At 38.9% G+C, this 25166-nt stretch overlaps 1 protein-coding gene across 1 annotated transcript; it reads right to left on the bottom strand.

Moving 5' to 3' along the window:
- Nucleotides 1-5209: 5209 nt before the first annotated feature.
- On the bottom strand, nucleotides 5210-16790 carry krt1-c5 (keratin, type 1, gene c5). The gene is made up of 9 exons (XM_037779074.1): nucleotides 16629-16790; nucleotides 14985-15373; nucleotides 14740-14822; nucleotides 12538-12694; nucleotides 11163-11327; nucleotides 10931-11056; nucleotides 8319-8536; nucleotides 7644-7672; nucleotides 5210-6510 (listed from the first exon to the last, which is right to left on the bottom strand). Exons 2-9 carry the CDS (start codon nucleotides 15363-15365, stop codon nucleotides 6395-6397), a joined length of 1275 nt encoding a protein of 424 aa, XP_037635002.1. The 5' UTR covers nucleotides 15366-15373; nucleotides 16629-16790; the 3' UTR covers nucleotides 5210-6394.
- Nucleotides 16791-25166: the final 8376 nt, after the last annotated feature.

The following is a 25166-nucleotide window of genomic DNA, read 5'->3' as shown; positions in this document are numbered from 1 at the left end:
CTGTTTTATTAACTAATGTTTTGAACATTTGAAGGGAAATATCTTCAAATACATTAGAATATAAAGTCTGATTTTATTTGATATAATGTCTTTGTATATAAGATAATGTCACCATTTCCCCACATAAATTGACAAAATACATTAGATAAATTATTTAGAATTTAACAAAGGTTTAGAGACATAGAGAGCATCTGAATCCTCATGAGTGTATTAGCTTTATTTCTGCAGGGGGCATTGCATACTTTTCACCACAGGGAGGCGATATTCACCAGGCTTTCAGAGGATGTTAGTTGATCTGCACTGTGAGGCTGTTACTGTATTTTTGCAGTAATTTACAGGCAACACTGTGACCATTATTATCTGCTCTAGAGACCCCATCCTGTTGAAAGGCCTTTAGTTAAAATCTAGTTTTAATGCCTTGATAATTTCAGTATACATTGTTTTAAGATACATTAGTACAGTTTCTAGATAAATCAAGCAAATTACATTGACATACATACACAATAGGACTGCCACTTTTATTAGAAATTTGAACATTTGTTCAGACAAGGGAAACATTTTAATATTTGAACAATGATGACCTGTTCAAATTCAACATGCACAGTCTATAAGTGCAACAGACCATTTAAAGTAGTCTGCCTAGTTAAGGGGCCTACAGCTCAGTTTTGACTCAGTTAGTGGGTTAATCCAGACCTCAATTTGTCAGAACATGACTACAAGTGTAACCCTAAAACCCTGAAGGCAAACTTCTCCCATGTGCTCTTGTAATTAGGTAATTAGTCAGAGAACAGGTGACACATGTTTACTTCCGGGTTAAGTCGCCCACCATGTGGCCTACACTGCCAGCATGTGGCAGGGAAACAAAATTGGCCTTGGCACAAACTTGCGTGCATTTGGTGTGATAGTGGAAAAGCGACTACTGATAGTCTTCAGACTAAAAGGTAAGAGCTCACCTTTTCCTCGTAGATGTTATTATATATGCATATTATCTTTGACATTTTTGCAGACATAGTTTCCAGCCGGTGCGCTGGATGATCATACAGTATGAGGGTGAATTGTTTGGTCGCTGTATCGTTGGTGTAACATGGTTAATACTTTCACTTGCTATTGTACCAGAATTGTATATATGATTGATTTTTGATGATTAATTCCTTTATTTTGGTGTCATGCTTCAGATTATGGGCTTATAAGACACTTTTCCTTTTCAAATTTCATAAACAATGATAAAACATGTACAGCCAAAAGACACTAAAACACAAACAATGTATCCATGATATAACATAAGTAGCCTATATATGTGTACACACACTTATCAGTTAAGCCAAGAGGGCCAGACAGATATAAACAGAACAAAGCGAAACATATCTTGCATAAAAAGTTGAGATTGGCTTCTGTTGTACTCCAGGCTTTAGAAATAATAAGTAGCAGTCCTAAATACTTCAACCTTAAATAACCACTCCAACTTCTGTCCATCGTCTACCTAAAATAACTTTTTGCTTTTTGCATTGCAAACAAGGGAATCCTCAAATTGTCATATCATGTACAATAAAACATGAAATTAATTAACAAAATCTTTTACATAACAACATTGCATATATCTCTTTCTCTCTTCTGGCATGAACCAACCTACTTCAATAGTGAGGGGGTAGGATATCAGTTAGAAACTGAGCACACAATGACTTCTAGCTTCTAGTTAGAAAGAAGTAACACAGACCCTAACGCTGCTTCATCTGAACATATGATCTATAAGCTTAGTCTGCCTCTCCAAGAATAAAAAAGATTCCCTTTGTCGAGGGATGACTGTGTGCCAGAGGGCTACCTCAAGTTGTGAGATGTGAAGTCAATGTAGAAGTGCCTTAAACTTGCATTCTTTTGCCAGCAGGGGGCGACTCCTCTGGTTGCAAAAAGTATTCTGATTGTATAGAAGTCTATGAGAAAATGAGCCTACTTCTCACTTGATTTATTACCTCAGTAAACATTGTAAACATGACTTTATGGTCTCAATCTCTAGTTTCAAGTTTTCTTCAATACAGCATGATGTTAATTTTGTAAATTATGGTCCCGTTGTCCGTGTTTTCGTCGTAGAACTAATCCTCCCTAGATTAGTTTAAAGTGCAGACACTGTGTGCAGTTCAGTCTGTCTCTGTCAATGTTATCATAAACAAGGGATAATATGATCAAATCAGACCCTAACACAAACACAGAGTCACTTAATTGTTCCACGAGAGGTAATTCTTCATCAGATTTGACAAAAAGTTTGGTTATATTCTAATTGAAAAATGATCTTTAGTGAAAGAAAGAAGAGGTTTGGGTGTGTCACATTTCTTCATTCTGGTTTTCACAAAACAACTGTTGTCTCCTCTGTGTGGCTGTAAATCTTGTCTGACCTCATGGGACAGTTAATAAGTTAATATAGACTCAAACGTCTGTGAGAAACATCTATATTTGTTTTTTTACAAGTTTCTCATCAAGGTGACAAATAGTATCCGTCACTGTTGATGACGAGGCTGCAGACGTTATCGGTGACCTCTGACTCTGGGAATGTGTTTGTTTTTTTACTGCGTCATAGTAAAACTTTTCACACTTGAGTGAAAAACTATCGTATATTCGCACTGACATGAAACTACAGTAAATGAGTGCTAATGTAAGCTGAATGTTCTCTCTCTTTCCATGTACGTATGATAGCTTTATTTCTATAGCACCGTTCAAAACCAGAGTTACAGTATTTTCAGGGAAGAGAAATACAGACATTTAAATAAAAAGAACATGAAACATTACTAAATTACACAGGTAGGTTTTTATAATGTGGTAGAGACTCAGCTTGAGCTATAACAGTGAAAACTTGAATATGTTCCTTTTTAATGACATTTGGTTGCCAGACCTGAAGGGCCTCGGTACAAAATAAGGAGTTTAAAAAACAAGATCAGCACTATAGACCAGAGCCAAACCATGGAGGGTCAAGGTTCAATTTAATCATCCATAAAAACACGGAAAATAAATACCTATAAAATAATACCCTGGATAAAAGCAACACGAAACTACAACCCATAATACAACTGTTTAAAGTACCATAAAACAAATTAAAACAACAGTAATAATCAACCAAGAGAGAAGTAATTCAGCCAGGACAGATGTACTCATTGAGGTTAATAAGTAAATAATTAATTCTAGTAGCCAAGACAAGGAAATGAAGGAGTGAATGAGTTGCTCAGTCTTTGGTAGGGATACGCCGATCTGACTTTTTCAGTCCCGATAGCGATACCTGGGCTTTGGGTACCGATCTGATACCAGTGTTTAATTAAGAAGCTGTATGCATCACTGTGTGGACATGACTGGGATCATTCTTTATGTGTAAGGCAACATCAGGCTTGACTTAAACATTGCTTTCCTAACTTTGTAAAACAAATAAATACATCAATATAAATTTACTGAGTTAATATTTATTATTAAAATAATAAATCGTACACCAGCAACTTGGTAAAAAATCTTCAAAATTAACATGAATTACAATTCAGGTGTAAACCTTTTTAATGCAGCAACAAATTGGTCAAAACTTAAACAGGAATTCAAATTCCAGTATATAATGTATATAATATATAAACATAGAATTTGATTGAATAGATCAGCCTTACTGTCATCCCTAATCTTTGGGCAGCACAGGTTTGATTTTGGGAATATATCTGATTTGTACGGTATATATTCAGACTCTTAATGTACTGATTGAACTCTTAGATTTCTGGCTGAATGCTTTAAACGATAGATCACATGTTTTCAATTCTGTCTCAAAGCAATATGTACATTGAAAGACGTTTTTTCCAGCAGTAATAATTCCTGCTCTCCATGCTGGCCATTAGCTGATCTGTCATAACGCACAAAATCCACAGTCCTTTCAAAAATAAAAAATAAATCACCAGAATCCTTAAAGCTGATGCCTAAAAATCTTTTGCCCAAATCTCAAGTAGAGAATATAAACCTTTAACATGAGCTTTAACTTTTGTTGTTTAACTGTGGGCTCATTGTCTCCGTGTTGCCATGACAACTTGGTCTCCAGAGTGACAGCATAATAGCTTTTACTAACAGTAAGGGGTAAAAGTAAACAGGCCCTTTATGGTTGTTTTATTTCACTTTGTCAACATCTGAAATGCATTTTTAAGCATTTAGTGACTTTATGTTTCAACATTACTTAAATTCCTCTGAGCTGTATGTTCATGTGCACAAAAACTCAGAGAGAAACACACTGAAACACAACACTCGCATACACAAAGGCCGGTCACTTGAAACTACTGTATGTAGGTTTTGTAGTTTCTGCCCTCTTGGTGCAGAATCATGTGTTTCTTTGTTTCTCCGTCCTATTATGTTCCTCCAGTATCAGTCAGAGTTTCTGTTTTGAGCTCTAGAAATGAACAAGGACACTTACGTTTAAACACTGTTTTATTGACACTGTACAGCCGCTTTGGTTGATTTATTTCTATAATAAAACTACAGCACATTACAATAATCCCATTACTATTTTACAGTGAAACTATCATGCATGTATAGTAGATGCTGTTGCAAGATCAAGACATTTTCTAGAAGCGTCAATCAGTATTAAAGGAAATAGTTTGACATTTAGGAAGATGCTGTTATTTGCTTTCATGCCGAGAGTTAGATAAGAAGACTCATGTTTATGCACTAAATATGAAGCTACAGCAGCTGGTTAGTTTAGCTTATATTAGTATAAAGGATTTTTTACACTTCATGTCTGGGTATGCATCGCCCTGAAGGGGTTTATTTCACAACAATGACCCGCTAGCTGTACATTATCCCGCTTATTACACGGCTACTTACTTAGGAAATCAATAATTTGACACAAAAACGGTCCGCCAGAGTCCGAGATCAGAACTGCGCCCATAGCAACGGTCTGTTATACATAGCAACGGTCTGTTATAAAGAAATAACAGACCATAGAACGCAGTAATTGACCAATCAGAATCAAGTATTCAACAAAGCCGTGTAATAAAGCAGATATAACATGTTAACTAGTGAGCTTTAGAGGTGCTGGTATGTGGACAGAGCCAGGCTAGCCAGTCTTTATGCTAAGCCAAGCTAAGATAAGCGACTACAAGCTAAAGCTTCATATTTACCATACAGACATGAGTGGTATTAATCTTCTCATCTAAAAGTCTTTGCACACCAAGAAATCCATATTTTTCGTACGTTTTTTTAAATCATCCGATAAAAAAATGTTACACACAGAAACCTTGCACATTGAGTCCGATGCTTTTTATTATACTCTTCGTTGCGAAAATTAGCAATACAAGAAAAAACTTAATTAATTACGTGTGTGTAATGGATAGCGCTAGTCTCTAACAGGGCTAATGAATGAATGACATTAGCAAGAAGCTGTGGTTTAGCTGCCTAGAGCACAATCACTACTGTCTAATCTTTCCTACATCTTTTGTTTTGCAACCATCCCAGATTCCAACTGTTCTGCAATCTCCTACCACAATCTATCTTTAAATTACACATCTCATAAAGTGCTTTGTGCTGGGAGACGTCAGATGACATTTTGGATGATGACATTTGCACAGACGGTGGCTCTGAGTGGTCAAACAACCCTCTCTCCGGCTGTTAATAGATGCGGAAAAAACGCCAAATATCAAACTTGTTTTACTTGCATAATCATTTGATGGTATACTGTATTTTGTCAATATGTAATGTTTGTTAGAATTGGGAAAACCCCGATAAAAATATAGTTTTAAAAAAAAAATCGAACCTGTTCCGAAAACTTTAATGACGGATGAAAGTTTCAGTGTCGTTGTGTTAACGTGATTGTAACAACGTGAGGTCGTATTTATTTTTAAATGTGCGACAATTTCAAACAAAAAAATACAGATTTGGTGTGCGAAGGCCTAAACTCTCTGCAAGAAAGTGAAGGAGCGTATTCCCCCAAAAAAGACAAACTATTCCTTTCAATTTAAATAAGTGTGAAAGCTCATTCTTGACCTTAAAAACAGCAGCTTGACCAAAAAATATCAACCTACGAGCTTTTTCTGGATGTTTCACATTTTGATGACAACTGAGCAAACTCAATCTACAGATCATATACAGATAAATCTTTGGACAGTTATAATCAAACAGACTATTCAAACTTTTCTCATTATATCGCGATTTAAGAGTTTCTTCTTCCATTTTAGTGATATCATATGTACAGAATTATATCATGTTATATTTTAGTTAAATTTTTTTATTTTCAATCCATTTAGTATTTTTTTTTTTGGCAAGCTGAAGGCATTAAAACACAAAATAAGGAAGACATAAAACATCAAGGTCTTGGCGGTGAGACTTAAACCAGAGCCAGCGGGCACTTTGGGTTTAAGAGACATCACTGATTCTCCTCTTCACACACTTTGGCTCATTTTTTGCGCTCCTCGATCTGCTCCACCTCGCTGGACTCATCCACCACCTTGCCGTTGATCATAGTCTGGGTGACGACTTTTACAATCTTCCTGGTCCTTACATCGGGTTCTTCTGTGACACAGAAATAAACCATAATACTTTAATCTTTCTGATCACTGATAAATAACGGTTGTCTAATAACAATACAGTGTCTGCATGAGTATTAGTTTGCCATATTGAGGTTATGAGGCTGCACCGAAATGTAATATTTGAATAACTTCGGCCATCAATACCCTCATATGTAACCTAATGTCAGTAACCTGCACACAGCAGGCTGGTGTGCACCAACTTTATGCCAAAAAATACAAAAGGGATAAAAAAAGAGAAGAGATCGAATGTTAGTCCAACTTCCACTGTGTGTGAATCATCATTTGTTTGGCGCTGTTGTTTTTTTTTATCTCTTATTAGATCCACACCCAAAGGTGCAACCACACCCAAAGCCAAAATGTCATGTGGGCTAAAGGGAGGGTCTGAAAAACGCAGGTAAGGATCGGGCGCTCCTGCACGTTGTCTACTGTAGGATTATAAGATGGGAACAAGATCAGCTTTACGAGACTCTTGCAGAAAGAGTAAGTAGGAAACTGTTGCTGCAGGAGCATCAGATCCCTTCCTAAGTTTTGCAGACTCCCTTTTGCGTACATGAATTTTATCCTTGAGTGTGGTCGCTCCGTACATCTGTTTTGTATTTACTACAACAAACAAATGCTGACCAACTAACAAGTGGTTTTCTACAAGTAACCTGCAAGATTTACCACAGGTCTAGAGCTGCAACGATTAATCAATTAGTTGTCAAATATTAAATTAAGTGTTTTTCAATAATCGATTAATCGGTTTGAGTAATAAAAAAAAAAAAATAGGCTAAATTCTCTGATTCCAGCTTCTTAAATGTGAATATTTTCTGGTGTCCTTACTCTTCTATGACAGTAAACTGAATATCTTTGAGTTGTGTACAAAACAAGATGTATGAGGATGTCATCTTGGACTTTAGGAAACACTGATCCACATTTTTCACCATTTTATGACAATTTATAGACCAAACAACAATGAAAATAATCGTTAGTTGCAGCCCTACACAGGACCATGTAGAAAAAAGTGTGAAGAAGAATCCTTGTAGCAAACATAGATATAAAACATCTATATATCTATGGTAGCAAATAGCTTTTGGTCCTTAATGGCCTTCAACAAATAAAATAATCTGAACTTACTTTTAGGAGGCGGAGGTGTTACTTTCACCCTGCAGGACAAAAGAATATAACGTCATCCAAGAGAGCAAGCAGATACCATGTTCACTCAATATGCGCCCGATTCAACTGTTATCAGCTCTTTAAATGTGTGTTATCAGTCGTTAACGCCTCATAGATGTGGGTCAGTAGGGGCCTGCTGCACCTACTACATTATAAAAGTGAGAGCAAAACTTAAAACCAGCACATGTAAAACTGAACGAAACGTTATGAACGCAAACTGCAACTTCTTTACATTCAGGAAACAAAACCACTAAACATTTGACATTTAAGATTGATACCACTCTCTATGTGGACAGTGGTGTCGATCTTTTTATCCAACTTTCCGCAAGAAAGTGAATAAGTGTACTGTAAATCCCAAAATGTCAAACTATACTAATAATTTGGGGCGTACAATACATGCATGTTCAGGATAACTACATGTACTCATGTGTAAAAGCAACACTAGTTAATACGTAATGCCATTTTAGATTAATTATCTATGAATAACTACCAACAGGTATCAAGATGTGTAAAATACTATCTTTGGTGGTATATTGGCACTACTCAAAGAAAAACGTACAAATACATTTAAACAGAAACTCTTGTTTAAAAAGATGTGGTTATATGACTGTATGTTGTGTGTCGGCTCTGACTTACATTTCCTCTCCCTCCAACAGCCTCCTGTAAGTGGCGATCTCCATCTCCAGGTTCTGTTTGATGCGCAGCAGCTGTTCGTAGTCGGTCTTGTTGCGTTGCATGTCCAGACGCAGCTGAGACAGCTCGTCCTCCAGATGGGTCAGCGTGGCCTGAAGACGCTCCATCTCCACGGAGTACTTGTGCCCCGTTTCTCCCAGGTTTCCTTCCAACACTGCCACCTGTCAACAGAACATCCAGGTAATGATCAGTGACGGTAGATAACAAGTCGTACTGTACAGTTTCATACAGTAAAGCAGATATTTTATTAATTCAGAAATGTCACAGCCCTTCGTACGTATTAAAAGGTGCATCCTGGAGCAGTTTAACATCAATAAATCACAACATTTATGAGATAATAACTTAAACACATACATGGAAATCTTCAACAAAAACGTTTAACATTTAATCTGCTGGTTTTCTTTTTAAAAATACCTTTTCTATTTGTAGGTGATGCTATATTGATAACTTTATTCCACTTTCAAGTTGACTTTAGCAAATGCAGTGTATGTTATCAAGAACTGACGTCTTCATGTTGAGAAACAGCACTAACAATATGGGCAGTTGATGTGTGTGAGGTTACAAAACAACTCAGCCATTTCTTAAAGGGAAGGTGTGACATTTTGGAAAAAACACTTATTAGCTTTTTAGCTTGACTTAGCATAAAGACTGGAAACATTTCCTTTAAGTTAATTACAGAGCAATCACAATTAATTTTACAATCATATTTTTTTTAATTTTTAAAGCTGCATTAACAGATTTTTTTGTCCGCTTTATGTGTCTCCTCCAACTCCTGAGAAAAATACTTGGCTAAATGCTCCAATAAGTTCACCAGCTAGTCGCTAACTGTGTCTGTCTGCTGTTTTACAGGAAGCATACAGCGGGCTTATCGGACCATTGTTGCTGAAAGCAGCTACCTGCCGCAGCTGGAAACGACACAGACGACAGCGCTGGACCAAAACAGTAAGTTTGTGGGCTGTAAAACCAAAACAAATGAGCTCAAAGATGCTAAAACACTCCATAGAGCTGAAGTGAACCAATGCATTGTTATTATAAAAATATTTTTAAGGGCATGATGTGGATGAAAGGTTAAAGGTTCCCTGTGGAGTTTTAGACCTCTAGTAGCGCTATGCAGCTGTTTTTTTATGTTTTGTTTGTCTTGTATCACACCAAGCAAAGACAGGGAATAAGAAGAATGCAAGCTAATAAACATGTAAACAGTGCTGCATTTAAAATACTTTAAAAATTGGCTTTGCAAATGTTGTATATGGAAGAAATACACACAAACACATAGTGTGTTTTGATGAGTAATGCTGAATAAAAGCATTACTTTTGTTTACAAAATTCAACAGGGCACCTTTAACTCAGACTGTTCACATAGAGCATAGTGTACTATAAATAATGTCCCTGTATAAGGTCCATAAAAGTGTCATCACTGTCATACAATGTACATTTTTACCGCCCAGGATTGCTTTGTATGTTTACCCGTTGAGCTCATCCATTGACGCCCCCTCACCGCTCAACCACAGATACTTGAGACTGTCGGCGCCGTAATATCTCCTCATTCAATACTGTTTGCTCACTATTAGGCAAACATCCATGAGCTGTATTTGCCTCCACTGAACGGCTCTATATGCCAGTTTGACCTGTGTTCACATGTAGCGGAGAAACAGACAAAACATCGGCTCGTTTGACTCGACGTCTTGTCACACTGATTGATTATTGGAGCAGAATGAAATTGCTGTGTGCATTGTGCCGCTAAAAGCTCTTTGTTGACAAGGAGAAAGCAGCTGCTATCTATAGATAACATGTCTTAACGGGGACGGGGCCAAGCTCCTAAGAAGTAGAGGAATGGTCGTTAACATGATTCATCTCTGCAAGTAAAAGACTCTTTGTTCAGACTATTTGATAATTGACTGAGAGGTTAAGTGTATAAGAAGCGGATGTAGTCACTGTGGCGTCACCCATTGGTTTGTGGACTGCTGTTTTTTAAGCCTCAATTTTGGCATTTTGGCCGTCGTCATCTTGTTTTTTTTGCAACCAGAAGTGACACGAGAATGTGGAGCTAAGTACAATCGAATGCTGAATAAGACATTTTTTGGCGACCAAAATGTTACAATTAACATTCAACACATTGTTTGAAAGGGTTAAAGCTCTAAGACGAAACACAGACAACTCCCAGACCGGACAACGCCGTGGTAGCGACCTGTATATCACAAGGTAGCCACGCCCTAAAGCATACCCTGCTTTATGGTCTATTTGACTCTAAATGGGACCATAATTTACTAAATGAACATCATGCTGTATTGAAGAAGACTTGAAACTAGCAATTGAGACCATAAACTCATGTTTACAATGTTTACTGAGGTAATAAATCAAGTGAGAAGTAGGCTCATTTTCTCATAGACTTCTATACAATCAGACTTCTTTTTGCAACCAGAGGAGTAGCCCCCTGCTGGCTGTTAGAAAGAATGCAAGTTTAAGGCACTTCCGCATTAGCTTCACTTCACCCACTGGTGTTATTCCTGGAGAAAGAGGTGATTGTGTACAGGGATCACATGTTCAGACAACACTACCTGCTTCCGAAGACTGTCGAGTTCGACCTCCAGAGCCTGCAGGAAACGTCGTCTCTCACTGAGCTCGTTTTGGGAACAACGCAAAGCGTCGTTGCTTTCTTTGACCTCCGACTGCACCGATTCCAACTGGAGACACACACATCAAAATAATACTTCAGTATGTAGTGTACAATGCCACAAAAAAAAAGTATAAATACCAGAGCAATAAGAGCAGATTCATGCAGTGACGGACCTTCCTGAGGTACCAGGTTTCGGCGTCCTCCTTGTTCTTGCGACTGATGCCCTCATACTGGACCCTCAGCTCAGCCATGATGGCTCCCAGATCAGGACCGTGAACCGCGTCCACCTCCACGCTCACCTGCTCGTTGGCCAGACGAGACTTCATCGAACTCATCTCCTGTGATCATTTAGAGAGGGGAAAGGCAAGACAGTATTAAATGATGCAACATCTTAGTTTCTACCTCACTTCCTGGACAGCTCTAAAGCTGTAGTGTCTAACTTATCTACTATCCAGTGGTGGAAGAAGAATTCAAAGCCTTTAATTCTAGTAAAAGTAGTAATAACACACTATAAAAAATACCTATAGGTCCTGCATTCAAAATCCTACTTAAGTAAAATAACTGAAATATTACCAGCAAAATGTTTTTTAAGAATCAAAAGTGAAAGTACTCATTATGCAAAAAACAAAGAGGATTTGATGGTGTTTTTAGTTTATGTATTAAATATGTAATTGAATCTTGCAGACATAATTTTATTAAAACAAGTGAAAGATAGTAAGGATATTTTTGTTTAATGTAAACCAACTTGTTTTGAAAAATAATCTAGAAATGAATTTATGTAGCATGAAATAAGAAATAATAAGGAAGTTTGCTGCACTAGAATTATGAAAATAAAAAGTACTCAGTTAAGGACTGAAATTACTCAATAAGCATCTAAAAAAGCATCATATTTTATAAACTGTTCATGTTTTGAAAGTAAAATCTTAGTATGCAAAATAATAATAATGTAGTGGAGAATATAGAACAATATTTCTGTGCGTTGTTGTTTTTAGCAATTATTTACAACCAGTTTGTGATGCGGCTTCCATCCTACAGTGACATTTAATTGTTCCTGATTAACTCCTTCTTTGTTCTTCTTAAATTTTGTGACCCTCTCTGTAAATATTCAAATAAAGAAACTCTTGTCTTCAGTCCACATCCTGGATACCACACCTTAGTGTTTAAACACACATAATCCCTTCTGCTGGATGGGCTCAAATAATCCTGTGTGTTGTGTACACGGGTGTTATGTCCTCTATGTTGAAGCACCATGACTACAAAGCAAAAGGGCGTGTCAGTACACTTAACATGATCATGTTTCAGATACTGAATACTGTAAACCTTCTGCTACTGTGTTGCTGAACTGGAACGTATTACAACTCTGTGGTTGTTGGATGATATCAATCATATTGAGATGCAGGAAACTGGTTTTCATGCAGCTCAGAGAACCCACCGTGCTTCAAAGACATCCTGCGTTTAAACACTTGACAACTTGTAAAGTGATTATCTTGATGAGTAAACACTCGTCGATCATGTCTGACGTGACCTCCGGCTTGGCAGCGATCTCACCTCGTCGTGATTCTTCTTGAGGAAGTAGAGCTCCTCCTTCAGGCTGTCCAGGTCTCCTCGCAGGGTGGCGATCATCTGGTCGTGGTCGGACTTTGCCCTCTTCAGAGCCTGACAGTCTCTCTCCACCGACTGGCACAAGGTGGCCTCCGCCTCCCATCTGCAGGAGAAACACAGCGGAGGGTTCAAAGAGGAGGAGAGGAGGTCATCAGCAGACATGTGCAACACTCGTCCCAGTTTGTGCCTCTCGTGTACTTTCATTACATTTGAGTCCCAGTTATAAAAATAAATTCCTGCAGATTTTATAAAACCCCAACAGGTCATTTAATCCAGAATTTAAGCATCCTCAAAAAGTCTTCTGTACATATGGATAAAAACTATTCCATCTGCTGCAGCATTTATACGATTTCTAACCCTTTTTCCAAGTTGCGATTCATCTTGATCCAAACAAAGATGGCTGCAGGAAGTAAAATCTCCTCCTCAATTCGTATGACACATCAGCAAAATGAAAAAGTAAAATAAACAGGCAATCCAGGCACTCCAAAAACTTTGACCAATTGGCAACAAGGAAGGAAAAAAGCCTTTTATTATAGTGGCTAAATCATTAAAAAAGTCAACATGATTCGACCACTGTAGATCTTTGTCAGCTCAAATCATGTTGGCTTTCTTAATGATTTAGCCATTATATAATAAATGCTTTTTTCCTTCCTTGTTGCCAACTGGTCAAAGTCAAGGTCTATCCTGTTTTTTCCCCTTTTTCCAAAAGCACCCAAAATGTTTTTGATCTACGGTTGAGTGCACAGAGCAACAAGTTATCTCTCTCTCCTAAAATGAGAAGGTAGTTTATAATGTCATGTGTGAAAGTTCATTCTTGGGAACTGTAGTATGGAAAAATAATCTCAACTCTTTTTTTCAGTCCTTTAAATCACATCTTATAGCCTTCATCTGTGAATGAATTGTCAAAGGCTTCAATCAGCAGATGAAGGTTGTGAGATGCTCAGAAAAAAGATGGTAAGTATTATTTTGTCAAACTTCGATAATGAATATTATTTTTCATCCTTTTATATCGTCATACAGAAAAATAAATATGTCATATACAGTATGTCACTTCCTGCTGCCATCTTTTTAAATCTTTTTTATTTTGTATTATTTAAAAAATAGACTCACATGTTACATGTGTGACAGACCCGACTATTTTTCGATCCAAATTTGCAAAAGAGTTTTTGATGAACATTGGAGATACCTTTTAAAAAACGACAGAAAGTTTTATTAAATGCCCATCTGGATAATTTTTAAAAAGATCTCCAGGGATTTATCTCTCAAAAGTCAGATGTTTATCTTTGCAGCTCAAATTTAATGAGAATCAACGGTGGAAAAAGTGCTGAGTATTATCAGCAAAATACACTTAAAATATATAAGTAAAAATATATTATATTATACTGTAGCTATTATATTATTGGATTATTGAGGGTCTAAAGAGAGAGTTTGTCATACCTGTATGCTGAACAGATTGTAAAGACCTTTGAGGTAAAGTTGTGATTTGTACATTTTGACTATAAAACTTGATTTGATCATAAATATTGATGCATTAAGATATTTTCCCTGAAATGTAGTGGAGTAGATGTAGAAAGTAAAATGGAAATACTCAAGTAAATTCCTTGACATTGTACTTAATAACTGTCCACCATAAGACATGAGAGGCCCAAAATGGAAGTGATGCAACACGTGCAAACCAGCACAGGATGCATGAAACCACTCATGATATAATCCCAGAGTGGAGGCAGCACACGTGTGAAAAATACCATGCAAAGATCTGCATGTAAGGTACACATGCACTGTGCTGCAAATACCATAAATCACTGCCAATTGATGTATCACTCCTTCACATCAGGCCACAGAACATACCAACGACACATTGTGAAAAACACCAGCAGTGGCAGACTCCACCAGCTTTCCTTCAGCTTCACTTTGCCAACTCTGGACTTCAGAAACTGACGATGTCTCTCTGACCTGCATCAATCTATCACATCCTGCGCTCACCGATGGCAATCTCCGTCTCTTGCGGGTGCCTGAGCACCGTGGGAATGCAGCTCTTATTTCGCAGCCTGACATAAAGGTCATTTATTCACATTGCTTCGCAGTCTGACGCTCTCATGTGAACACTCGCAGGCAAGTAAAAGAAAGGAACCTCTGTGTGACACTCACTTGACCCTGAAGTCATCGGCCGCCAGCTTGGCGTTATCAATCTCCAGCATGATGCGGGCGTTCTCCAGCGTCTTCTTTCTCACCTGAGCAGGGAACATGGTGAGAAGTTAATGAAGATCTGGCATCAAGGACTATTTATAATGTTAGTGTGCTGGTTTATGTACTATAGAGTCATTCATGCTCTTACTAAAAACACCCTGAAAGAATTTCTCTAGAAAGTCTACAACGAGTCTACAAACACTGACCTCCTGCCCGATGGCGTGTGCCTGAGCCATCATCCCCTCAATGTCGTGCCCTTTTGGCGCCTTCTCCAACATGAGCTGCTTGATCTTCACCTCCAGCTCAGCGTTGGACCTCTCCAGCGAGCGCACCTTATCCAGGTAGTTGGCCAGCCGGTCGTTGAGGCACTGCATGGTCTCCTTCTCGCTGGCGGCGGCACCGAGGCCGTTGAAGGAGTAGCTGGAGCCCAGCATGTTGAGGCCGTTGCCCATGGAGACAGAGCGGGACAGCGTGCTGACGGAGATGGGAGGCTTGGTGCGGATGCTGCGTCCGCTGTCCCTCACAGACATGCTGGAGAAGGAAGGCTGACGCACCGAGTAGCTGCGCACGGAGAAGGTGGAGGCCATGGTGTCCACTACAGAAGATTAAGATGAAAGTTCAATCATATGAAGCTACATGTCTGCTTATCTACATTACAGAAAAAGACCAGAAGTACAACTTTTGTGTTGATGAGCAGGACAAAATCACAGACCTTTAATTATGCATTTGATTGATTAATGAAGTTTTCATTCTTGACCTTGGAAACAGCAGTCAACCTTTAAAACAACATCAAAGTGCTAGAAAAAGAGACGAAACACTGAATTGTTTTGCATCTCTTTGTTTTGTTTTTTTCTGTCTATAGTTTTGCGTCATTTTGCATCTGTCTGTAGTCATTTTTCATTTCTCGTAGTTATTTTGCATCTTTTGTATCTGTTTGTAGTTATTTTGCGTCCCTTTGTAGTCATTTTGCATCGGTCTCTCATAGTCATTTTGCATTTCTCTGTAGTCATTTTGCATCTTTTGCATCTCTAGTCATTTTGCATCTCTCAGTCATTTTGCATCTCTCTGTAGTCATTTTGCATCTCTCTGTAGTCATTGTGCATCTGTCTGTAGTCATTTTGCATCTCTTGTTGTCTTTTTGCATCTGTCTGTAGTCATTTTGCATCTCTTCTTGTCATTTTGCATCTGTCTGTAGTCATTTTGCATCTCTCGGTAGTCGTTTCGCATCTCTATGGTCAAATTGCATCTCTAGCAGTCGTTTTGCATCTCTCTATGTAGTCGTTTTGCATCTTTCGTAGTAATTTTGCATCTCTGTAGTTGTTTTGTTTCTGTCTGTAGTCATTTTGCATCCCTCTGTAGTCATTTTGTTTCTCTCTGTAGTTATTTTGCTTCTCTCTGGAGTTGTTTTGCATCTCTGTAGTAATTTTGCATCTTTTGCATCTCTTTGTGGTCATGTTGTGTCTGTCTGTAGTGATTTTGCATCTCTCGGTAGTTGTTTTGTGTCTCTTTGCGAGCGTTTGATTAACTTTCCAACAGGAAATGTTAACAGTCATGTCAGACAGAGGCTCGGTAGGCTTGTTCAGTAATCCATCCATCTGATGGTTAAAGTTTAACTACAAGTGCTAAATATTAAACAATATGTTTCCGTTCTTGTTAGTAGGTTATTTAAAAAGTACACAGAACAATATAGAAGATCTGCTGGATTTCACAGCATCGCTCCATCTGTCTTAATACCTGTGAACTTTATCTGCTTCCTCCTGTGTGAAGTTGAAAACTTTTGTTGCTCATTCAGAGACATTAAGTTGTTATTTGATGAGTAAAAACAGGAGAAAGGACATCATGGTACTCACATTGAGCTCAGTTCTGCAGTAGGTCTTCTGTCGTGCTGCTCGGTCAGGTTTCGACCCTGATGGTGGCTGATGGTGAACGTTGTTTGTTGCTGGACCAGATTTAACAGGTGAGTTTGTCTGCAGAGACACGACTCTCTTTGTTGGGGTGGAGCCACCGCTGGTGTGTCCAATCCCTCAGCAGCAGGGAGGAGGATGACACTTGACACCTTTTTATAGAGGAGTTAAAAAAAAATAACTGTGGTGCTCATAAAGTAAACAAGTTGGTGTCAAATTTTTAAATGCAGTTAATTGTCTGCAGGTTTACAAACAGCAACAGTGTCTGGAAGTTAAGACACTTGATTTATTTCCTGTAACAGTAAAACTAAATATATCTTTTAAATCCTAATTCACATTTAACTTTAAGAAAGAAAATAAAGAATATAATAAAAATACCCCTCTTATAGATTGTAATATATTTACAATCCACTCTGTTTACAACTAAAAACATTGTGACTTACATCCCTTGTAGTCATTTTGCATCCCTCTATAGTCATTTTACATCCCTCGTAGTCATTTTGCATCCGTCATAGTCATTTTGCATCTCGTTATAGTAATTTTGCATCCCTCGTAGTCATTTTGCATCTCTCTGTAGTCATTTTGCATCCCTCATAGTCATTTTACCTCCCTCGTAGTCATTTTGCATCTCTCGTAGTCATTTTTCGTCCCTCGTAGTCATTTTGCATCTGTCAGTTATTTTGCATCTTTCTATAGTCATGTTTCATCCCTCGCAGTCATTTTTGCATCCGTCTGTAGTCATTTTGCATCCCTCGTAGTCATTTTGCATATCTCTGTAGTCATTTTGCATCTCTCTCTAGTCATTTTGCATCCCTCGTAGACATTTTACATATCTCTGTAGTCATTTGCATCTCTCTGTAGTCATTTTGCATCTGTCTGTAGTCATTTTGTATCCCTCGTAGTCATCTTACATCCCTCATAGTCATTTTGCATCTGTCTGTAATCATTTTACATCCCTAGTCATTTTGCATCTCTCTGTAGTTATTTTGCATCTCACTGTAGTCATTTTGTATCTGTCTGTAGTCATTTTACATCCTTTGTACCCATCTTACATCCCTAATAGTCATTTTGCATCTCTCGTAGTCATTTTGCATCTGTCTGTAGTCATTCTGCATCTCTCTGTAGTCATTTTGCATCCCTCGTAGTCATTTTGCATCTGTCTGTAGTCATTTTGCATCTCTCTGTAGTCATTTGTTGTACTGAGGTGCTTTTCAGTGCATTTAAAGCTTGCTCATTTTAAGTTTGACTAAATATACATGATGAAGATGCTTGAACAGTGATTAAAATAAAAGTACTGTGAATATTGGAGCTATTAAAATAATGAAAATCAAAATAATCATGAAAAATGGATAGTTAGCTAGAAAAAAAGCAGTGGTTTGACCTTGAGTCACCATTTTTATGCTGTAAAACAGTAGCCTATTATCTGCTCTCCTATTGTGCACACAAACTGTTGGAGCTATATTTGGCCTCATACAGTGACATGGACTTCCTCATGTCTTCATCTGAGCTGACGGGTGAAACTGAGAGGACTAGCTGGTGTTGCTAGCAAGGCTGGAAACAGGCACCCTGCTGTCTCCACACTGATCCCATTGAGTGTTGACACAATGCTCTCAGAGCGATGTGAGACACCGGCTTCACCTGAGGACAGCCTAGCGGGAGGAAGAGGGAACAATGGATGGACTGAATGAAAAGAAAGCGAAGACCCCTGAGAAATGCGTAGGGCGTAGGTCCGGCTGAACTGGAAACCTGGTTTATATTCACACCACACAGACGGAAACACACCTTTTAGGACATTTGAACAGTGTCAACTATCTCTCAGCCCTCTCTGGCTGTTATACAGTATTTAATCCTCCGTTACTGTATTGTGAAATTCCTCTGGTGGTGAGCCTTATTCCCTCTGTGTAGGATCAGATCACACAGTGACACTGACCTGGTTTAGTGCCTCACATGACTGTCGCTCCACCCAACCAACACCCACCCTACCCCGGCCCTCTACGCACACAATGTTGAGATAATCCACACCATCAAACCGAGACTTTAACAGCAAATAAAGGAGGAGATGTAGTTTCAGGGTTGAAAGCTGGTTGATTACATTCTTGGACTGTTCAGTGTAAAAAAAGTTTCTTTTGTGCAGATTGTAATCTGAATATAGAAGTTATCACGTGTCCGGCTTCTGACACAATAACATGAATACCTTAACTCAGCTCAGCTGTTGTCAACAATGAGGTTGAATCAAGTCCAAACAAAGGAACAATGTACATTTCCTGTCTTCTAAAAGCTCCTGCTGTTGTGCTAGATTGCATAACATTGTGTAGGTGTTTGTAGCGATGCAAACAGCTCTTTCAATCAAATACATACATGCAGAAAACACAGAACTCATGGACGTTATGCTTCTCAAGTGTGTTTCTGTGAGAGATTATTGCCACATAATTGTCAACTAATCCACCATATTAGGATGCAGCATGGATGCACCGCCACCTTGTGGGTAATAAAACTTACTACACAATATGTACAGATGAGTCGTTGCATGCTGTTAACAACTCTTAGTTTCAAAATTCAAGTTATAAAAACAAATCTGTGTTTGCACCATGACATTATACTATAGACTGTATAGAAAGATTTACAGATAACTAGATTACAGAATAAAGAGGGCTGACAGAGAAATAAATCCACCTGTGCAGTGATGCTGTACAGTAGGTTCATAAATAAAAAGTATTTTTATAAAACGGTTGCTATATCATGACCATAGTACATGAAACAGGTAACCTGAAAAAAAGCATGTGCCTCTGTGTCCTCCGGTGTCCTCCGCTGATCCTAACGGCATCTGCAAGATTTCACAGAACGGCGGAAAACAAGCAGTAAGAGCTGATCTGAGGTCTGCTGTCAATCTGCCATCTATGAGAGCCGGCAGTCAATCACTCGCAAACTCCGACCAAACGGTCAAACTAGGCACCGCTGATCAAATATGAATCAATATTCTGTTACTGTAATGCCTATTTCTCTCCTCAAATGTTTTCAGAAACATCTTGTAGTGTACGGTTTAGCTGTAAAATGAGAAAGTTCAGCCATTGTGAAATATGGTGAAGGAACGCCAAGTTTCGGTCACATGACCGGAGCACAGCCAATAGGAACGCTCTCTCAATGAAATGACCTGTGATTGGTCAGAGTCTCCCGTCACGGGCTACATTTTCTAAAGCCTGAAAAAAGAGCCATGAGGAGGAGCAGAAGTCTAGTTATCTCTCAGATCACTTGAATTACAATATGCTGAAAGGTTATTATGGAATTTTTGCCATTATGATGCCAAAAATATACTGCCTACTGCCACTTTAAGTATATTTCAATACCAATAGTAAAATTTACTTAATAAAAAAATTTAAATAATACTACTTGTAGTAATTCTACTTTTAAAAGATACTTATTCCACCACTGTTCATATTTGTTCTTAAGCTAAATAACATTGAAAAGCAGCTCTTTTCAGAGGGTTTCTTCCTTTATCTTATAGATTATGTACATTATGTAAGCCTAATAGTATGAATCAGTCCTTCCAGTGTGCTGTAGCGCCACCATCTGTTCCCAACATGCAGCAAAACAGGCATTTCTTCCTCCAGCCTGCCTCAGGAGAGTGATTTAGATCCTGCTCCAGCTTCTTATAAATCAAACTGAAGTGCTGCGATATTTCAAACGCCGTTGTCGTCTCCCCCAAAATAAACACATTCTGGGAACCTGCTGTGGAGTCCCGTGTTTATTTTTGCATGGTGCACGGTTGGCCGTCAGCCTGGGTGAAGTGAATCATATGTTTCAGCAATTTCCTTGCTTTTCGTCAGCTCTCGTCCTGCTCTCGTCCTGCTCTCGTGTGCTACTGTAAGAGTCATAGTTTACACATGAAAGAACGTTCCTTTGTTTATATCTCAGACTTTCTATAGCACACTATATGTACCGACCCGCAGTCCGGAGATGAATAAATTCATTTTGTTTTGGCTTTGTTTGGAAACGTGATACTGAATTCATGTTGTGAGGAGCTTTTATAGCCTGAGTTAAATGGTAGGCCTGTGCAATATCCACATTTAAACAAAACACCCTGAACCACAAAGTAAATTCATTGTGGTCCAGTTTGCCTAAAGAAAGGACGTTTCACCTAAATATGTTCACTCATGTAGTGTCAACCCTCCCACTGTTGTTTGTTGACGTGGTCCTGCTCCGAAGCCTCAGATAGTCCAGTTCTGGTGGTCAGTCACCATTTAGTCTGAGAGGAGCTCAAATTGCTGGTTTTGTCTCTCGTGTCACCAAACAGCTGATGGATGACATTACAATTATATGATGCTTTAAGTGCTTCCAGAAATAAGCAGCTGTTGTTGGAGAGAAACAACAAAGTGATGCATTTCGAAGTTGGATGCCACATTTATTTAGTTGAGAACAAACCGGAAAACAAGAGAAAAGACGACAAAAGTTACCACTCTCTGATGCAAAAGTCAAGTTTACAACTAAAAACTAAAGTAAACATTGCCTTAAAGGGCTAGTTTGGGTATTTTGAAGAGGGGTTGTATGAGTTGCTTATCCATAGTCAGTGTATTACCTACAGGATATGACGGTCAGCACGCCCCCAGGAGAGTAGTTTTGGAAAAGCCAAGACAAGAGTTATCGCATGGAAGCAAAGTAATTTACTGCTGTGGATGGGGCCGGCAGAAAAACGTATTTAAGACACCTAAAAAAATCAATACCACTTTAATTATATTTAGAATATTTACCCGTGAGACTGCTATACAGTCAGTGTTTCCGACGGGGAACTGGAACCGTTATCTGTGCTCTCGCCCAAAGCAACCAGACCTCATTGGAAGAAAACAGTAATTTTACCTCACAGAACACAGGAGTTGCTGGTCTACCGCTGCCTCGATCTGTTTGTTTGTTTGTGTTATTTTGTGACTTTGGTTAGTTCGGATTCACCAAAATAACACAGTAGCATAAACAAACTAACCGATCAAGGCAGCGGTAGACAAGCAACCCCCCGCTGTTCTGCGAGGTAAAATTACAGTTTTTTTTAGTGCAGTCTGGTTGCTTTGGCGAGAGCATAGATGGATGCAACGGCCTCAGTTCCTCGTTGAAAAGGGCTGTCTGACGGCAAGATGAAATGATGAAAATATTCTAGATAAAGCATTTTTCAGGTGAGCCTCTCTTTTAGGGGGGCAAAAATATGTTTTGCTGCCGGCCTCGTCCACAGCAGTACAATGCTTTTCTTCTGTGTGGTAACTCCTGTCTGCTTCTCCAAACTGTCATCTACTGTTGCTGACTGTACTGACTTTGGATAAGTACCTCATACAACCCACATCAAAACACTCGAACTATCCCTTTAAATGTCTTGAGTTTATTCTTCAATTCATAGTAATATTTGAAACAATGGTTCTTTGATTCAGAGTGAGGTGAACAAAAGCAGTCTTCTCATTTCTAGCCTTCTACTGTCAATTTATTGGCTGCATGTCGCTGGTAGATTTTGGAAGGGCTTTGGTTTTGTTTTTTAAAGTGAAACACACAGCTCAGCCCAACTCCGATAATTTTTGTAGAGTCCCTAAAGTGCATCATTTCATCAGGAGATGGTGAAATGCAAAGTTGTGTATGATCTACATAGACAAGATAACTGATAATTTGTGTTTCCTGCTGATTATTTTACTCTTAAAATAGTCATACAGTAACCTTTCTGTGCTTATATTTACCTCTACATAGTCAGTTTAGTGATAAAGTAGGATATCATGATTAATCTCATGAGATATTATTAAAATGTATTATCCAAATTCTTTTATTCAAGAGTTGAAACTGAGACATTATCATGCTCATCAGCCATTCAGATACTTTGCATGCCATCATCAGCTCAGTCAAATAATATCCTCAAGTGAAGCAGGGGGGAGAAAAAAAAAAAAAACTAGAAGCATATGGCAGCGTCTGAAATAAACTTGAGGAGGAGGAGGAGGAGGGCGCTGATGAAGATGGCTCATGTTGCAATCTTCCACAGAGGTTTTGTTGACTGTTGTGCAGGGGAGAGCTCATCAGCGTGAAGGAGAGAAATGTGAATACGCAGAGACGAGGGGCACTGCAGTGTATCTGCTCATTAGGTGGGCGACGCTGTAATTCAGAGAGCGAGCAGCTCTGCAATCAGGGGCCTATTCATTAGCATGGGGGGCCCGCTTTCATCTGCAACCACTTGAAGCTGCCAATCACCGAGGCGGACGCATGACATGATGACAAAACGGGGCGGCTTAAACGCTCGGGGATGCTTGTGCATGGAGAGAAGACATGCCTAAATGCTGCCTCGAGCGCTCGTATCTGAGAGGGACTTTAATGGGGAAGAAATGTGCGTTTTTACAGTGTAGTGCTGGCAGGTGGCCCAAACTGTGTCAGCCTGATAATCATCTCTGCTCAGCATATAGACAGCTTTTGTTCTCAGATTTCTCAAGGAGGAGCATCGTTTTCCTGAACAGGTTTCCTCCTGGATTGAATTGATTAAAAGTGATTGATTGGGGGAAAAAAGTTTTGTTTAAAGGTAAAGTTTAGGAAAGAATGAGAGTACTCCATCAGTCTTCTTTTATGTTACAAGTGGTGCTCTCCTTCTATTCCTCATACACAGATATACAGTACATTCCCATACAAAGACACAGACATACACCTGGTCCAGTTTGGGCATCTTTAATTAAATCTCTGGGTGGTATAAGGGAACCATTGTGTGTGTGGTTTTATCTGTTGTAGTTCTGCTGTCGGTGTGAAGGCACCGCTGGGTCAGACTGTCGTGTTTCTGACATTCCTGCTCCTCCACAAGCAACTGGAGAAACACCGTTGTCAGTTGAAACTGAATTAATACAGATGTGATCGCACTCTTTCTGTATTTTCACTCCGATTAGATGTGTGTGTGTTCACTTATTTTAAATCCTCAGAGAAAATGTGTTCAAAACTAATCAGACATTTGACTAAATACAGCAGCAACAATCAGGGAACATACCCCCTAAATCCTTTAAAGAAATAGTTCTTTATGTAGGGAGAGTACAGTAACTTCAATACAACATTCATCCAGCCCAACTAGGCACACAAACCCTGCATGTAGTTAGTGTTACACCCGTTATAAACTAATGTGTCACAGCCATAATCATAACAACCAAAGCTACAGCCATAATCTCGGCGACAGCAACGGCCAAAGCAATATAACCAATGCATTCTCATCCCAACTCGTCACACACTGAGGCTTTGTCAGACCCCTCAGCGTCACTTTTCAGTCGCAGTAAACACGTTCTTAATGTTGTGTATTAAACAAAAACACTTGCTTAGGTTTAGACAACAAAACCACTTAGTAAATTTAAACCCCAACCATGTTGTTTTTTCTTTAACCTAACTAAGATTTTACTATTAAAATAATGTGACTTGACGTTGTGGACACGGGACACGAACAGCTTATTGTAAAGTGAAAGTGAAACTTAACACATGGGACATCTACAGCTGTCTCCTGGATGAATGCCCTGTGTTGTTGGACCCATGCACCGCCACTCTCGCCCGGTGTGTGTCTCTCTCGAAATGGTGAGGCAACAAGTACTTAGCACAGATTCAAAACCAGAAAATTACACAGTTTTAGACTTTGACATGTGGGGTTATCTCACACCAACCTGATTTCATGGGAAGGCATATAAATAGCACGACATTACGAGGGCATTCTGCGTGTCACGAGAAAGCCTTTTCGCATGTCATTTTTACACCACACAACAAAACAATGGTAACGTCCGCAGTTAAGTTTAGGCAACACAACCACTTAGTTAGGCTTAGGAAAACGTCATGGTTGGGCTTAAAATAATACGTGAATACATACGGAAACAACATAACAGAAGTATGGTAAACACGTCATTAACGCAACTTCAAAATAACTCATCAGCGCCTCGAACGCCGGTCTCCTGGTTGAAAGTACTGTGTTTGTTTCACTTTTTATTCTACGTAATTAGCTCTAAGCATATTTACATGCATTTACATTACAGTCAGTACAGATTGGCTTACAAATGACACACCAAAAGCAAGAACGGCGTTATTATTGCACGCAAAATGACTGTCATTCATACGCCATTTAGTGCGACCAGGCTGCCCATACAGTTTAACAAAGGTGATAATCCGACTGAACACACACCTGTTTTCCTCAACCTTCTGTTATAGCTACTGCTCAACCCTCTGTTTGTATGAGCTGTCAGTTTGGGTTGCTAACGTTATGTTTGTCCAGTTTTACCGTGTTGTCCTGCTGCTTTCTTTTTTAGTAATCCTCTCAGAATGATGCTTGAGATCCTGAAAGCCTGTTGCAAACAAAAAAAGTGTCTTCTCTGACAAGCTAGCAGTTAGCCATTTTTTTCTGGAGAACCACTCCACGTTAAATCTGATTATTTTCACCAGCCGTTTGGTTTATAACAATATCCCACGGCTGGTGGGCACCGAGGTGTTTAATCTTAAAGTTTTTCTTCAAAGGGTAGATTT

Source organism: Sebastes umbrosus, chromosome 8 (assembly GCF_015220745.1).
Source record: "Sebastes umbrosus isolate fSebUmb1 chromosome 8, fSebUmb1.pri, whole genome shotgun sequence".
NCBI classification, from domain to species: domain Eukaryota; kingdom Metazoa; phylum Chordata; class Actinopteri; order Perciformes; family Sebastidae; genus Sebastes; species Sebastes umbrosus.
Note: the sequence above shows the minus strand (reverse complement) of the source record. Positions and strands in the feature narration are given on the sequence as shown.